This window comes from Brachyistius frenatus, unplaced genomic scaffold (genome assembly GCF_029030835.1).
Source record: "Brachyistius frenatus isolate BFR_SWC_R1_liver_20210118 unplaced genomic scaffold, ASM2903083v1 Contig_233, whole genome shotgun sequence".
Classification (NCBI taxonomy): domain Eukaryota; kingdom Metazoa; phylum Chordata; class Actinopteri; family Embiotocidae; genus Brachyistius; species Brachyistius frenatus.
In genome coordinates, this window is record NW_027210832.1 from 173,644 (window position 1) to 190,530 (window position 16,887).

At 42.7% G+C, this 16,887-nt stretch overlaps 1 protein-coding gene across 1 annotated transcript in view; it reads right to left on the reverse strand.

Moving 5' to 3' along the window:
- The window catches only part of auts2a (activator of transcription and developmental regulator AUTS2 a), a 302,247-nt gene that overhangs the window by 99,683 nt on the left and 185,677 nt on the right, over positions 1-16,887 (reverse strand). The window contains 1 exon segment of the mRNA XM_069720115.1: positions 1,307-1,336. Within this exon segment, the coding sequence (XP_069576216.1) occupies positions 1,307-1,336 (30 nt within the window).

The following is a 16,887-nucleotide window of genomic DNA, read 5'->3' on the forward strand; positions in this document are numbered from 1 at the left end:
CACCATCAGAGATTTATTTATTGATTTCCTTTGCCTAGTTTGAGAATTTGATCTTCCAAAGGTAAAGGTTAGGAAAAGGTTTGGTAGAATTGTAAGAGCGGCTCAAAAATAATTGGGGTGAATCAGGCTTAACTCATTGACATTTCCAAGAGACAGCTGAAAATGATGGAGCGAACAATGGGACACCAGACTCTTTAAACCACCTCCAGCATAGTTTTAGCAAAGACGATGAATGTTCATGCATGAACTAAGACCTTGAACTTTCTTTGGGCCTTTTTTTTTTTTTTTTATATCAACAAAGCATGTTGTCTTGCTCAGCTGCCTTTGGCTTTCAGACCTCTGGATCTGTATTATTCCTAGTATTTCCACATTTTCATTTTCACATAATCCCACTATCTATTTTGTTTGGTTTATGACTGGCATATAATCTGGGCTGTACTTTTAAAGTCCATAGATGACAAGACTTGACAATGTTGAAACTATAACCTTTTCTCAAGTGCCACTATTAGTCCAAAATATTACCTTTCAAATCAGCACACTCCACTTTACCTCCTGGATGGTTACTAATGTAGAAAACATTTCAAGTAAAGATTCTGCTCCAGGCAAGAAAATACCTTTCAAATATACTGATTTCATGTTATTGTCTGTCGCCACTATCAGGCCAAAACTCCGCAAACCCTGCAAAGTGCTTTGACTATTCCCAGTGACCACTTTTTTTAATTTGAAACTCTAAAAAAAACAGCACTACACATAGGAAGATATTATGTATCCTTACAGTAAGAGGTTTGGATTTAGATTACAGGAACAGAAATAACCAGTGAAGACCTAAATGTAGAGTGTGTTTCTTCAAATCAGCAAAAAAGTGTTTCTCTCAGACAGGCATATATGCAAATCGAAAGACAGAAAGGTAGATGGATAGATGGATAGATATGGCACAATATATAATAATATAAGCAGTAGAATTCCCACTGTGAATATGCCAGTCAGTGCTATGCTTTAAGCAAAAGAAAGCCTGCACCCACAACCCTGGCTGTCACAGCAGTCTCATTTAAATGTCATCAAAATCCTAAAAACCCAGAACACTTCGATTTAGATTTGGCACATCATTAAGTCATTTATAATTAATGTGCAAGTAATTATGGCTTTCTCACACTTATTAACAGGATGTTAAATTCTAATTACATTGAGTTTTTAGTCCAAAATGATGTCTAATATTTGAATTTTATTGAAACCCGATAAGAGATGCCTTAAACGATCCACCTACATTCATTAGTACATGAAAAATCACTGCAGTTGGCAGGCTTACCTTGTCGTCTTGGTCACTCTCGGTGTCACACTGTAAGAAAAAGAACGGCAGAGCTTAAATTAGGAACAATGTAAATCCTTGATGTATAAACAGTCCCTGTTTGAATTTAATTCATTTCCAACCCACACAGGTGCCGTGATCCAATTTACCTTTGAAAATAGCACATCTTATCAGCATTTGAATGACAAACTTATCATATGTTCAGCGTCTGAATATCATCAGATCTGTTCATTAGCTGATACAAAGGAAATTTCTCAGGAGCCGCTGTGCCCTTGTTAACATTGAAACCTATGTGAGATTCAGATGGAGCTGGAATTTTAAAACACTAATCGCAACTAGAATGAATAATTCCATGATGTGTGTTCCTGCTTGAGGCTGGGGATGACGAAATGACAAGAGGAGGAAGGGAACTTTGTAATGGAGTGAGGAAAAGTGGCTAGATTTCATTTTTTCGTTCCAATTTCAATTTCAAGGTCCACTTAATTCTTTATCAACTAATTAGTGTGATGCTGGGTGACTGGCGGCCCTCAACGTTGTGCATATGGCTGAGGTGCAGAGAAGCACTGGAGTTGGTAATGAAGAAGGCACTGGGGGGGAATATGGGCAGGGGTTGGTTCAGTGTGTGGGTAGGAGCACAGGGAGGGGTTGGTGGGTGTCGATTAAAGTATGGCAAGGGGTGAAGGAAGGGGGTGAAATGATTGACAGACCAGGGAGTGAGCGACAGAGGGCCCTGCCATTTTTTTCTCTCCTTTTTTTTTTTGCCTCCATCTCTTGTTTTTTGCTGATCTGGGGCCCTGCAGAGCTCAAAGGTAGCTGGCTGGGTTTGTGGCTGATCTGTTTCTCCGGCTGGATGGTAAAAAGGGGCCTTGCGAGCTCAGCAGGAGCATAGCATCCAATTTACAGGCCTGTCCCACACGGCCCCAGGGGTTGCCTGCGGCACACTGCCATGATGGTCAGCTCCAGCAGCTCATAAATTATGCAGAGGCAATAAACGCACTGGGCAAACACTCCTCAGACGTTGCCCTGCTCCATTTCTCTCACTCTCTTCCTCCACCACCCACAACATTCCTCCCCCATTTTAATACAGTGTGCAGAAAGCCAGCCGCCCTACAGACTGTCAAAACTGGAAGAATAAATAAGGATAATGTCAGACGAGTGCAGAGTGTGATTACACGTGAGTGTCTGAGTATTATTAAAAGCTACATACTGTTAGCATTTATGCCTCAGTTGCACCTTGTGAATAAATAGGCGTGTCTGTCTCTCTCTCTCGTGGCCTCCCACACAGGACTGACTACTGCAGCAGCAGATAGGATCCACTTGCATTCAGGCCTCTAAGAAGGTGACAACAGTAATGCGACCAAGCACTCATTAGCTGCTTCTCTGTCTGCACGCAATAGACACCAGTGAACACAGGCAAGCGAGGGGTTCAAATAACAGACATTATTTTAGTTCTCCCACAGTGTTGTGATCCATAAGAAAACAGGTCTAGCCTTTCATTCTTGTGTTCCCTTTTTCTCTCTCCCTCCTTTCCCCTGTTCTCCGGCTGTGCAGCCAATTGCTTTGATTGCCAAGATAGAAGCCGGCTGGAATGACTTGCCCTTGCTTGTGAAGCAAATGGAACATGCTAATGGAACTCATCGTATTACCCGATGCAAAAGTGCCATAGCTCATTACTTTAAGATAAAAGGATATCATTGTAGACGGCAAGCAGAATTGACTTTCTGTGCTGCGACTTGATGATGATTTAATCAACTGCTCTCTTTCACTTCTCATCCCTGCGCCTGTCGCTTTCGCAGGTGCTACTAAACGAAGCACTCACACGGCTAGTGGGGTAGAGAAAGAAAAGAAATTGCTGTCATTACTTTTTTCCCTAGGAATAGAAGTATGCAAATTTCCCAGAGCGACAAAGGGTGGAAAAAAGGGAAAACTTAATAAAATGGAAATACCTTTATAATGAGCAAAGTAAAAAATCCTGAGATCGGGCCTGACAGGCAAGGGCAGGTTATTTGATCATCCTTACAGTGCATATACCGAAGCTCTCTCGAATACGCTGCTCAGGCATAGGCCAAGAAGTAACAAATAATAATATCTCTAAAAAGATAAAAACACATTTCAGGCAAATAAACAAGTCGGGGCTGTCACTCACTGATAAGTGATCATAGTGAACTAATGCGTTGCCTCATGCATAACGCAACCTGAGGTGGGGGAGAAGAATCCCTGCATATCAGGAATTTCTTTATTCCTTATATTTCAACTTACTGACTCTTTCATCAGAAACAGAGAGGGAAAGCTAGCAGAAATCTCAGCTTTACACTGAGCGGTTGGAAACAGCCTGACGGATTGGTATACCTCATCATTAATAACTCACGTATGGGATTGTTTTTCGAGGCAAGTATGAGCCCTTGAATTCAGTTAATGCTACAATATGAATAGCAATTGACAGGTTAGTATGAATAAACCTGCAGAGCTATGGTTAACTGTATGTCAAAAACACTTTATATCAATCCTGGGAGGCCACGTCTAATGAATTAGAAATGAACATATTCTACTGAATAGAGCAAAAACACAACGGTGCTATTGAGATCTGGGAAGTTCGCTGTCTGACAGGCTGAGCTCGGAAATTGGTCTTATATAGAGCAACAGTAATGTACAGTAAGGAAACCATTAGTCCTGGGAGGGGGCTGACAAAGGAAAGTGATACTCTATCCAGGCCCAGTGCTATTTACACAGGACCAGCATTATACTGTACAGCGAGACCCGAGTGTTTAGTTTAAGTAACACAGGAATGTCAAACATTAGCTTCAGCTCTAAGAGCTGTTGATGTTGGCCTGTATCCGGAGCACTTCTGATTGCCCCTCTGCTCTCACCCGGGCCTCTCTTTTGGCTGAGTGCTCTTACAAATTTCCCTACACTCTGTCCAAGCATCGAGCCTTTTGTTTATATTGGTCTGAAAGTAGGAGTAAATTATTCTTGTCCTAAATCCTCTCCAGCTGAGAGTAATACTGGCCCAGCAGAGGGGGAACAGAAGGAGCCATGGGCCGAATGTTAAATGGTGCAGCCATGCTATCGTCTGCAGCAGCAGGGCTCACCAAAGTCTCCTGCCAGAGCTACCCGCAGAAAAATGTCTGCACTAAAGAGGTAACCACATCACACAAGGATGCATGCAAGGCAAGTATGCCATGTTCCCCTTTCCAACATAACCTTCTGGAAATCTGCTGGTCCACAAATACTAACAGATGTTAACTTAATCAAGACAAAAAAGACATGACAACAATAATTCTAAAGGGTCAATAGTGTGTGTTTGACAGGCTCATTACAACTTCTGATCCGCCGTCTCTGTTGTCACAAGTTGTCTCTAATATTTTCTTCCATAGTGTATTCTTAAGTCTGGATCTGCGAAGGATGCATACTGTCGCACCCATGAGTGACATTAGCCTGAGGTTATGCTGGTTGCTATCCATGATCTTAGAATTAATTACGGTTGATATGGACTTCATTAAAACACCCTTGTGCACAGAGGATGGTGTCTGTTTATCAACCTGAGCCAGGTTGTCCTGCAGGATGGCCGAAGGGGTTAAAGCCCTGGGAAGACGCCAAGCTGCCTGCATGCCTCGGAGCAGGAGCGACAGCATGAAGGATGGCAGCCATTGCCAGGGTCATCTCTGACAGTGCCAATTTGATGTGCTGTCGTCAAGGGCTCCTCATTCCCTCCTCCTAACAGCTCCTTCCTGATATAGCTGCGAGTCCGGATGGTTTTCTGATGCAAACAGTCACATGGCAAAATGGTTTTCTCCCTTTCCGATGCATCCTCCTCCATCTGCTGCTGGGGCCTGGGTGCCGCCGACCGCCTGCCTGTCACAGCGTGCGTGGAAATTAGCTGGGGAGGAGGTGCTCGCTTGTGCTAATTACATTTTAATCATTGGAAATGTGTTGGCAAATCAAGCCTTGATTGCCATCTTGGAGCCCAGTGCTCCGCTCTGCAGGTTGGGGATGGGGGTGGGATGGCTTGTGGGGCTAGAACGCGTCTGAGCCCAGACTCGCCAAGCTGGACACCTCATCCTCCACAACAGCTTGACATGGCGGCATGCCTGGCCTACCGCTGGGTAGGGGCTGTGCCACATTATTCATGGGGAATAGAGGGAGACCAGGATGGTGAAATGGGGATCCGTGCCATGCATATTCTCAAATCCCCCCCACACTCCCCCCGTATCCATCTCTTTCTTTGATTCCCTCTCTCTTTCTCACTCACACATCACTCAGTCTGCCAGTCCTGCCACTGTGAATTGAGGAACAACAAATAGAGCCGGGCAGGAGGAGACTGATGAGCTCAGGATTTGCTGCACAGCACCTGCTTTGGCCCACAAAGCGAGAGCAGCATGTCCTGTCACAATACGCTCACAAATAAGATTCTCATGAAAGGGAAACAAGTAAGTGAACATCTTTATAAAATAATTAGAAAACAATCATTTCTTTTACTGATAAAATAATAATTTAAATAATGTTGAACTTGTAAACTAAAGCATTTTGTTCACAGAGGATGTGGTCTAGTTTGAGGATTTCTATTCTGAGACGATGAAGACTGCAGTGTCAAGCGCGCACACATGCCCAAACGTATACAGCGCTTAAGTGACTTCTCACAAGAGAGAACTTCAATAAACTTTGGAATAACTTTACTGTTGCAATAAGTCCTGCAGACACACATGTCATGAGAAGGTATTCATAAAAGGCAGTATTGTAAGCACACCTATAAGTTCAGGGAGTGGAAGGAAATTCAACATGACATGCCCGACTGGGACAGCTCATTAAAATAAGCAAAGTTCTGTGGTGATGACATCGAACATCTAATTTCCACAGCATCTGTTTGATGTCTAACTGTCACATGAAAGTATTGTGGGAAAGAGAAAATGAGAAATAATTCACAACGAAAAGAGGACAACACAGCCGGAGTGTTTCAGACAGTCTACAGAGTCACGTAAGGCAAATGCTTCTTTCAGCAGCCAAAAATGTTTCGTCAGGGAGGACCAGACTTCAGTCTGGACTAATATAACCAGGTCTGATCCTCATGTGCAGCACCAGCCAAATACAGCAGGCCAACATCTGAATGTAATTTCCCTTCAAATGTAAAACTTTATCCAAAAGATATTCAATTTGGCCAGAAACTGACGGATTCCAGTCACTGGGACAGTGGAGCTAGGGGAGGGACGATGGGCCTCCATAAAATAATAACAAATTTATAGTCTGTGACCTTTAGTTTCAATATTCTGGAGTAATTTATTCTAATGTTTTATTTCACTGGACTGTGCCCAAATTTACTGAAAAGAGAATTTTGTAAATCCGACTTCATTTCATTAAGAAATTGTACTAACGCCACATTGTTAAAACTCTATTGCTTTACTACATAATATCACCAATGTCAAATGTCAAAACAAAGAGTTCAGCCATGTTTACAAAGGAACTCCATGTTGAAATGTACGCTAAGAATAAATAAGGAACACTTTTTGAAATGCATATACACTTTTGGATGTCCGGGATGAAAAGATTTCTTCAGAAGCCATAAAAATGCTGCATGTGTGTGTTGCTTTCTGTTTTTAGTGAGAAGGACGGTGGGATATTTAACTCAGCCCGAGATGTTGCAGCGTACTACAGAAGGGATGCTTGGCAGAAACAGATGCCGCCGAAGGGTAAACCACTGTGTTGATCGGTCCCATCCACCCACCAAACACACACACCCACACACACACACACACACACACACACACACACACACACACACACACACACACACACACACACACACACACCTGACAACGACCACAGAGAAGAAACAGAGGTGTGGCACTTTGCCACCGTAAAAATCCATTTGTTACACAAACACCAAGTTCAGTGTCTTAACTCGATTTTCGTAGCTACAGGCGAGGCTCCAGGACACCTGGAGGTGGGAAGTATTTACAAGTTATCTAAAAAAAAAAGTCAAAAATAAATAAAAAATAGCTACACCACGCAAGTGTGGACACATTTCCAAACACACACTTTCCCTCACCACAACCCTGCACTCTGTTCCCAGAAGCCAACGGGGCCCTGAGGCTGAAAGCAGACGCTGAATTAATCAAAGATTAAAAAAAAGGATTGGTAGATAATTACATACATCAAACTGCATTGTTTGTGTGGTTGTGGTGACTCCCCTGGGACAGGTCCATTTGGTGTGTATTGTAATTACCCCCACATGCTAGACATTAACAATGATGTGATGTGGCATCTTCTCACAGCTTGCTGGTCACACAAGACGCTGAATTTTCAGAGTTTGGACCAGATGAGGGGATCGAACTGAACAGGCATTCTTGACTGCTAACCTATATATATATATATATATATATATATATATATATATATATATAAATACATATATAAGTTAGCACCTCAGTGGAAAGAACAGTCAAGAATTCCTGTTATATATATATAATATTAGATATATCATTGTATATTGAAAATTGAAATATTTATGTTTTATCTTGTATCCTAATAGTATCAAACATTTTCATATGATTCCTAATAAAGTGATATTACTAATAATATTACTCAAAAACATTCTCTGTAGCCACGTCTAACATTACCTATAATATTCATAGTTTGCATGCACTGGGAAGTATTCTTTATAAGGAGAGAAACCCTGTGTTGTCAAGATATATAAACCTCATCTGCTCCCCTTACCTCCCACTTCCAGCCCTCGCTCCCTTCACACTGACTCATAGCTGAGGGGGGAGAAAAACATCAGGATTAGGTTCTGTGCCTCTAATCACTTAACTCCTCACACCTGATGGCACACTATTAACTTTGACTGTCTCCAGTGACCTCGCGGGTCGTTGCCCATCACATCAAGTTTTTATTAGGGAATTTTCCTCATCATTAGCCATGGCCTGGAAACGAGCCATTAATATTCATACTGGCAAACCAAAATGAGGTCCCACTGATTTTCCATCATCCAGGCTATCTACGCAGCTGCTGCCGTTAACAATCACCCCGGTGCTGCACATTTGCCGTGTATCATTATGCAGCTCCATAAAGCTCTTTTCCTGGTTCTACCATGATGGGAAGGAGAGCAAGGTGGAGGAGGAGAAGGCTATGAGGATTGCAGCCAGCTGACATCTGTCAGAGAAACTGGCTAGTTCTGCCAACAATCTGCCTGGAAGTCTCACAGATACCGGCACTTTCTATGCTAACAACCCCTGCAGGCGCTGCCAGGTACACAGCTGAAATACGCAGAGTTCCCTGCGCTCTCATATTAGAGCACACATTGTTTATCAGTCTGTAATGGGAGCTCGGAACGCATTGTTTCAGAAAAGTTTGGAATCTTGCACAACATGCTGACATATTGTCTGAAGGTAGAGGAGAGGTCTCTTTTTCCAGTAACACTGAATCTTCTACATGGAATACTGATTTACCATGGTGTAATACACACAGTGATACATCCTAAAATAAATATGATTATTTATCAATTTATCAATATAGGGTAGTATTTAAAAAAAAAAAAAAAAAGATCGCAGGATGTAATGCTAATATTTCTTCAAAATCCGAACCTTTTAAATTGGCATAAAAACAGAAGACCAGGGGTCTGACTAAAAGTGTGCCATGGATCCAAAATGGCAGCCGGTGTCTCTGCTTCTGTGTTAGCAGCGGAGGGTATTTTACATGCCGGTGAGAGCAGGTGCACAGACTCCATGCAGTGTGAACACCAGCCTGATAAGGTGCTTCACAGGCATCTGGTGGTGATAAGACTCCCTTCTCTTCCCCTTTCACCTCAGCTGAGAGCAGCAGGTCCGACGCAGAGGAAGGCCTCTTCTGTGTCATGGCTGGTAGCTGCAATTAAGTGGTAACGCCCTGACGGGCTCAGATAAACTTCTTGCTGGTACGGTACACGGCAGCGTGTTGGACAGATGTGGGGGTCAACCCCCTCAGGGCTCCTCAGTAAATACAACATGGAAATTAAATCTGTTATATGAATATGTGAAGGGCCACACCCTAAATTTAACCCCGATCGGTTACTTAGTTTGTATATGATGTTTTTAGTGAACACTGGAAGTTATTATTTGGGTAGTATTTAGTTATGAGTTTGAAAATGCTATCTTGATATCACAAACAGACTACACAGTCGACATCTTGCAGCAAAACGAGGACAGAAGGTGAGGCACTAAAACAGATGCAGCTGCTTCAGCAGTCTTCCAAATAATTAGAGCTGCAGTGACAAAACACTTTGTTATTCTCCTACTATGATTTGCTAGCTGTCACGATGTACATCTGAGTTGCCTCATTATACAGAAAGTACTCAAATAAAAGCCGACACTGCACACTCCTGTCAAGATTCTGTCTAGCGCACATGCAAACAAGCAAAGATGAATAAACATTAGTTGTTGTCGAGGGCTGGTCTTTGAGCCGCGAGGCTCACAAAGATCCGCTTTGTACAAAATAAAAATATTTAATTTGAAAGACTGATGCAAGGCAAAATGAAATTAAAAGGAACCCATGCTAACTGGTAAAACAAATTACTCACAGCATGGTAAATTACATTTGCTCCTCCATCAGCGAGATCAAACGAGTCTAGTTTGACTCTCCTGCGCTAATGATTTCCTGCGCTCACCTCCTTTTTCATCCCAGGGGTGTTAATAAACACTCAGTCTTATTTTTTTGTTTGTTTGTTTGGTTTATTTATACATTTCCCAGCTCTACATCTCATCTCGCTCCCTCCCTCTCCCGTTCACTTTGCTCATGCCGGTGGCAGGCTGGGTGCATTAGAGGGATCTAATGTAATCCCAGGGACAGCGGGCTCCTGAAAAACGTGCTCAATTAAAGCAGGATGAGCCCAGTGGGAGCGTCCCTGGCGGGGCATGGGGTGACTGACATGGCCCTTTGGTTGGGATTAATTAGCATGCTAAGTGTTAGAGCATGATAGCAGGTTGAAAGCCACAGACCAGCCTCCTGACAATCACCACCTCCCACAGTACCAGTACGACGGTTATGGTTCTAAGCAGTCCGGCCCCGCGTGTCCCTCAAAGCCTGATTTAATCTCTGGACAAAGGCACAGAAGCACAGACTGAAGCCACATATGAAAGGGGGCTGAGGCTGTTTGTAGTATAGCACCAAGCTCATCACAGATTCTGTATCTGCACACCTCTGACAAAAATCAACAAATAAAATGTTTCGCAGGCTTCTACTTACCTTTGAATAAATTATTTACTTTAAAAATAATACCACATTATCATGCCTACTTGAAGAAAACCTCACGGACAACCGAGTTGACCAAAAATGAGCCAAATAAAAGGACTGCAGTGCTGAGGATTGAACTTTTGATAGCTTGCTTTTTTTTTTCTTCATCAAAACCATTAACAGTATATAAGCATGTGGTCAAACTGTGAGTAGTAATGTGAACTTTGATTTTGGAGCTGTGCTCTGACACAGTTTCAAGGCTCTTGTCAAACCGTAATGTTTTTCAGTGTTTTTCATGTGTTTCTGTTTGATTGCTGTACAGCAGAACACCACAGAGCTCCAGCCCCAAGGCTCTATGTTCTATTGACTGCCCCAGCAGTGGGGGGTTGGCTTCCAGAATGAAAGACTACCCATGGATAAAAATGTTTGCCCAGCTTTGTGGGAAATCCAGTGCAACTTGAACACAACAAAATGCCAACATCTGCATCAAATTCAACTCTTGACTTTGTCAACGTTTATCCTTCTACTTTTTACCTGAAATTGGTTCTTGATACTATCTTAGTATCTATTTTTAAAGTTTCCTTTTAAAATACAAATATTTTGTGGCGGAGATTTTTTGACAGCTCCTCAAACATCTGTACTTAGTGAATTACTGGTGAGTGTGCTGTGGAACAACTCGGCTGATCACCATAATCTAGACCATGTCATCAGAGGCAAGAGAAGAGACTCAGTCAATCTAAGACAAAAGAGTGGAGGATAGAGTTTTCTTGGGCGACCTGTGTCCTGTCAGTGAGTCAGGGTCAGCTGTTATGTGGTGCACCAGCCTCTTTTTTGGCCACTGGGTAGTTTCTCTGAATCATGATCCAATAAAAAAAACAACCGATTTTCAGGTACACTCAAGAGCTTTCAGGCCAACTCAGCACACAAAATCCAGCATAGTGTTTGACAACCCTTCTCTGGGCTGTCGTACGGTCCAAAGACAATAGGAAGCAGAGGGAGAGAGAGAGAGAGAGCCTCTGGAGTGTTTTGTCAGCTGTAGTTACTCTCCAATTATATGGTCAAAATATGGCATTACAGGGCACTCTGCTGTCCAGGCAGCCTGGCTTTGATCAAGTTGTGGCAGAATGTGTTTCACATTAGAGGCCCCAGTATGATGTATGTTTCCTGTCACGACAAGGATAACAGGGAGGTCAGCAGAGCAAGGATCCCCCCTCCGCCCACGAGGAGCAACAACAGTCCCGCATCCATCCCCGATGTCTCCTCCCCTTCCTTCTGGACACTGGGAGAAAAGGGACGGTGAGCGATGGAGGAACAAGGACAGGGAAGTGATCAAAACTGGATCTTCTGGTCGCAAAAATAAAACTAGTACAAATTCCCTAAGATCTTGTAATTGAAGTAAACTTTGCTCCTATAACTATCACCCACCTGCATTACAAGCAACAATTAAAGTGAACTACAATTACTGCCTTGCGGTTGTATGCCTCCACCTACCAGTCAAACTGCAGTTTACGTCCACGTTTATCCCGTCTCATATTGTACATTAAGCACACAGGGATGTGACTGAAAGGCAAAATGTTGTCACAATCTCCCCTTCTGTTTCTGAGTTGTGGCGTCACATTCATAAGAACGGGGCGGACATGAGGTCACAGTGACCTTGACCTTCAACCACTGAAATCCAATCAGTTCATCCTTAAGTTCACTTGGTGTTTGTGCCACATTTTAAGAAATCCCCTCAAAGCATTCCTGAGATAACATCCCGAGAGTAGGATGGATGGATGGATGGATGGATGGATGGATGGATGCATGGACGGAACAGACATGAGGAAAGTGACTTTTGACAACCAAAGCCGAATCAATTCACTGTTGAGGTCAATTAAAAGTTTGTGCCAAATTTGAAGAAATTACCTCTTTTTTCTGAGATATGGAGTTCACAATGGGAGATCGTGAGGTCAGGTGAGCTTCACTCGACCTTTGACCATTTAAATCAAATCAGTTCATCTTACAGACCAATAACCCCAAATTTGAATATTTTGAAATCTGTATTGTTTACGTCAGCTTGTGGTTGTCTTCCTCTTTGTCCCAGATTACAGGCACAATGCTACGTTTTAATTTGACAAAGTATTACCCTGTAATCTGAAAATACAGCTAAATTTTGTTCTTCAACTCACTCTCAATTACTCCACTGTGATAACTTTAAACAAAGTATGTTATACATGATATTATCTTTGTGGGCAATGTCATGGTTGAAGTGAACCCTGTGGTTCTCTTCAGTGGTGTGAAGTTGATGGACCATTCATCACTTAAACACACAGCCAAGGTCACAGAAGATTGCCTTGGAGTACTACAGCCAGCCTCATACATTAACAGTGAAGTGCTCAAGGAAAATTACAGTGACTTTGAATGCGCTCGTTTTCACCAACGCATTCCCTGTTGGCTTAGCAGCGCTCTGGAAAAAAAAAAAAAAAACACTAATCAAAGATTCCCATGTGGGTGAAGAAAAACATTTCACTACAACATCTCTGAGCGGTGCAGAGCTGCCAGACTTCTGTTAGTCATCTGCTGAGGGCCAGTGTGAGCTCCTCCTGGGGGATATCAGTGGCATCCCAGGCCAGGCATGGTATGTGCTCTCTCCAAGACCCCCCCATCCCACCCCAGGCCCTGCTGCATGCTGGCCTACGCTGCGGACACCACCATCTGTGCTGCCTCCCGTTGGTAAGTTGGCAAACGAAGCCGTACAAGCAGCCCTCCACTGATTTTGGGCGTTCAGCCTGGGGGTTGAAGGAGGAGGAGGGTGGCTGTGGTGCGGCGAGGGATGCTCCCCGGTGTTTCAGAGAGCCACTCCATAACACTTTCCTCATGAGCGCTTCTCCGGAGGGCTGCTGGAATGTCTCGGAGCCATCTGGGGAGAAGTGGAGCGTGGCAGGGAGCAGCTGGACGCTTACAGCTGCTATTTAAGCCCTGGCAACAGAGCTCCATATCAGTCAGTCAGCAGGAAATTCAGGGAGCACAGCAGAGCAGAACCTAGAAGAGGAAAGTTCACAACACAGAGCTCCTGCTCTACACTTCTGACATGAGCTCGCTCTGTCCTTTATTCACTGCACCGCACAGACTTTTCAAATGCAGGAAAAGGCAATGAAAATCTTTGACATCCAGAGGCTGCAGCTGACGGAAAAATCCAGTTCAATGATGCAATCAGCAGCAGAAAAAAAACAGTCATTCATGTCAGCCAAGAATATTTGCTGCCAAAAACTCTTGTTATGGTAGGCAATATAGATATCTCAGATTGTACGTGCGAAAAAAAAAACAGACTTGTACAAGAACACTTAACATTTAGAGAACTTGTTGAGATGTGAAATATTATAGCAAATTATATTCCAGATATCAGATATCATAAGGGATGTACTGTATATACTTGTACTTGTGAGTGAAGAGAAGACTGTAAGTGCAGAACACGTCATGCTGTCTTACATTAAAGATGTGAAATGTGGTTTGCGGAGCAATGTACATGAGATGTTATCTCTGGGGAAAGACAAGTGTGAACATGGCCTCGTCAGATAAAGTGAGGTAGGTCACATTACGCTCTGGGAATCTGTCTTGGCTTACAGCAGCACTTTATTACAAGTAAACACTCTCAAGTAGTTTAATGAAAGCAAATAGAGACCAGTGAGTTTAATGATGGACAGATTTCTTCTTAACAGATTCAGTGTATTTAATAATTCAGAGGAAATACCATACTTTTGTTTTTACAAATGTAAGCATTGTTAAAACATTTGTTTTTTTGTTTTTATGTTCCATTTGCTTTATTTTATTTGATCTTATTTCATTTTACATGTTCGCATGTCCTGTAAAGGTAACAGTGTGGGCAAATATATGTAAAAAATTATAAACATTGGCCTGGTTAACATTGGAGAGGAATAGAAGGTAAATTAACTCCCTTTTCTTTCTTATCTTGTTGACTGTACGAGGAAAATCGGGTCATCTCAAATCCTGACCCCAATCTGAATATTTATACTCATCAAGTTATGTGTGAGCATATAAACATACTGACAACGAATTTGCACTGCAAACTGAAAGTCTATGGCACATACTGAAAGAACATAAAGTTGTGTCTGCGCAGATGACAACTGAGAAAATGCTAACTCGTAACATGCTAACACAATCCAAAGCTCGGAACAAAAATATTATTTAGAAAATGAAATATATTTCTAGTCTTTGAAAGGTACCTGAGCATCGAGAGACACTTGCAGACAGAGACAACATAAAGAAGCTCTCAGTCTTGGAGACTCAGGCTGAAACATGTGCACTCACAATCAACAAAGAAAGAACTGGATTCCCAGCAAATGTCGATTGGCCGCTGGAGATTGCATGTGAGGTTTTCTCACAAAGCTGTACATGTCTTGATTTTGTGTGGATCCCAGAAGCTCAACCCCCCCATGTGAAGCTATGGGAAAAACTGCTTGTCAGGAGAACATTAATTAAAGTGTTAAAGGTAAAAGAGGTATTGACTTCCTCTCTTGTGCAACCTCCCCAACAACTAGCAGCCAGCAAAACCCCACTGCCCCCCGAGGTAACATCTTCCACTTGCTCAGGCCCAGGAGCTAACTGGAAGAAAAGCCCCACTAAGACCAATTAAGGCCTTCACTAGGAGACTGAAAGGAAGACAAATGGAGGCAGAAGGCCCGATTACAAGAAACCTTTGTACAGATGTAAAGCAATTAGAGCGGTCTCAGGGGCCAGACAGTGCGGTACCTGTGAGTCATGGATCCTACAGCCAGTCGAAAGTCGGAACAATCCCTCTTTTCTGTTTAGGGCCCCAGTCAGCCTGTGTATTAGTGTCATATATCAGCCGATAGGCCTGGTATTGGTTTCTCTAGTGCAGGGAAGAGGCAGCAGTCAGCCAAAGAGGACCACTCCACCCTCCATTATCCGTCTGTTGGGAGAACAGGGGCTCTATTATCCATTCAGGCGGAGCCTTTTCGATAAAACAAGGGCAGATAGGAAGTGTGGAAGCTCTCAGGTGTCTCCTTCCACCAGGGAAGTTTGTCAGAGAGGTCATTCTGATAAAAGCTGGGGTAATTATATTGCACATCACCACCGATTACCAGTCAGGGCACATTTAACCAGCATGGCCCTGTGACCTCTACATCACAACGGAGTGGCAGCAAATCCACACTGACGTAGCCTGAAGACCGTCGATGCAAAAATCTTTAGGGAGCAATCTATATGATTATAGCAAGCTGCCAAATTCCTTACTGCTAAGAGGATTTCTTTGCCTAATGAGGACAGTCATCTTTTTACTTAATATTCTATATTATATTTCAACAAATGCAATATACTCAGTCTTTCTAAATTTCTGTCAAAATTTCAGCATGTCTTTACGAGCCTACAGCTAACATTGATAGTCATAGCAAACAGCAGACAGGGTCACAATCTGCAGAGTAACAAATTGATTGCGAATGGGAATTTATGTTCAGTGGTCTGATGTATAATTAACTAAAGCAAAAACCCCCGTCGTGACCTGAGATTATGAAATAATTTTGACAAATGGAGGCCTGGTCTATAATGACCTTTTTCTCTTCCTCCAAGACGAGCGTAACTGCAGCCCTCATTATTTATGGGAGATTTTAAAAAGCAGGTATAGGAGAATGAATGTGCGGCTGTCAGTGTGTGTAATGGGGCTAATAATGGTGTCCTGCATGCTGCATAATGAACCCCACCCCCATAGAAAAGCTATCTCCTCTTCTCTGCCAGTTTGACAAGCAGCACATTCTTCAGCAAGGTCTCCTGCTTTAAAATCCTCAGTGTGGCAGTGTGGCCAGTATTAACTCAAGATGTAGAGTCATGGCTAGTAAAGACGTCTTTGGGAAATTACTATTGCAGCTGTTTGAGCTATTTGTCTGCAGTCTCATTTGCAGATACTTAACACTTACCATCAAACTAACATAAATAGATTTCCTGTCTGTTAAATGTTATTTCTAAAAGTGATTTAAAAGGATTCAAAAGAGACTACTTTGTTGAATTTAACTATATGTTAATTTTAATGACATAAATACAGCTCTGGGAAATCTTTGCTGTCATTAAGTGCAAATCCCATAAATGTGACTATGTACTGCATAATAAAATATATGTGTGATTGCTTGGAATTGCCAGAGCAGTAAATCTGCACAGCAGTGCTAGCTTGAGTTGGGAGCTGAAGAAAACCATTTGACTTCACAGTTCAAGCTTGATGAAGTCCCTGGATGCTGCTGGTTAAAGACTTAAGCAGATGGCCAAATACTTGGCGCAAGAAAAGAACTGCTCTGAATATTTTTTGGCAAATCTACAGGCATATGGCAAAAGTTCATGCCAAACACTCCATTGCACAAAAAAGATCCCGCCTGTGG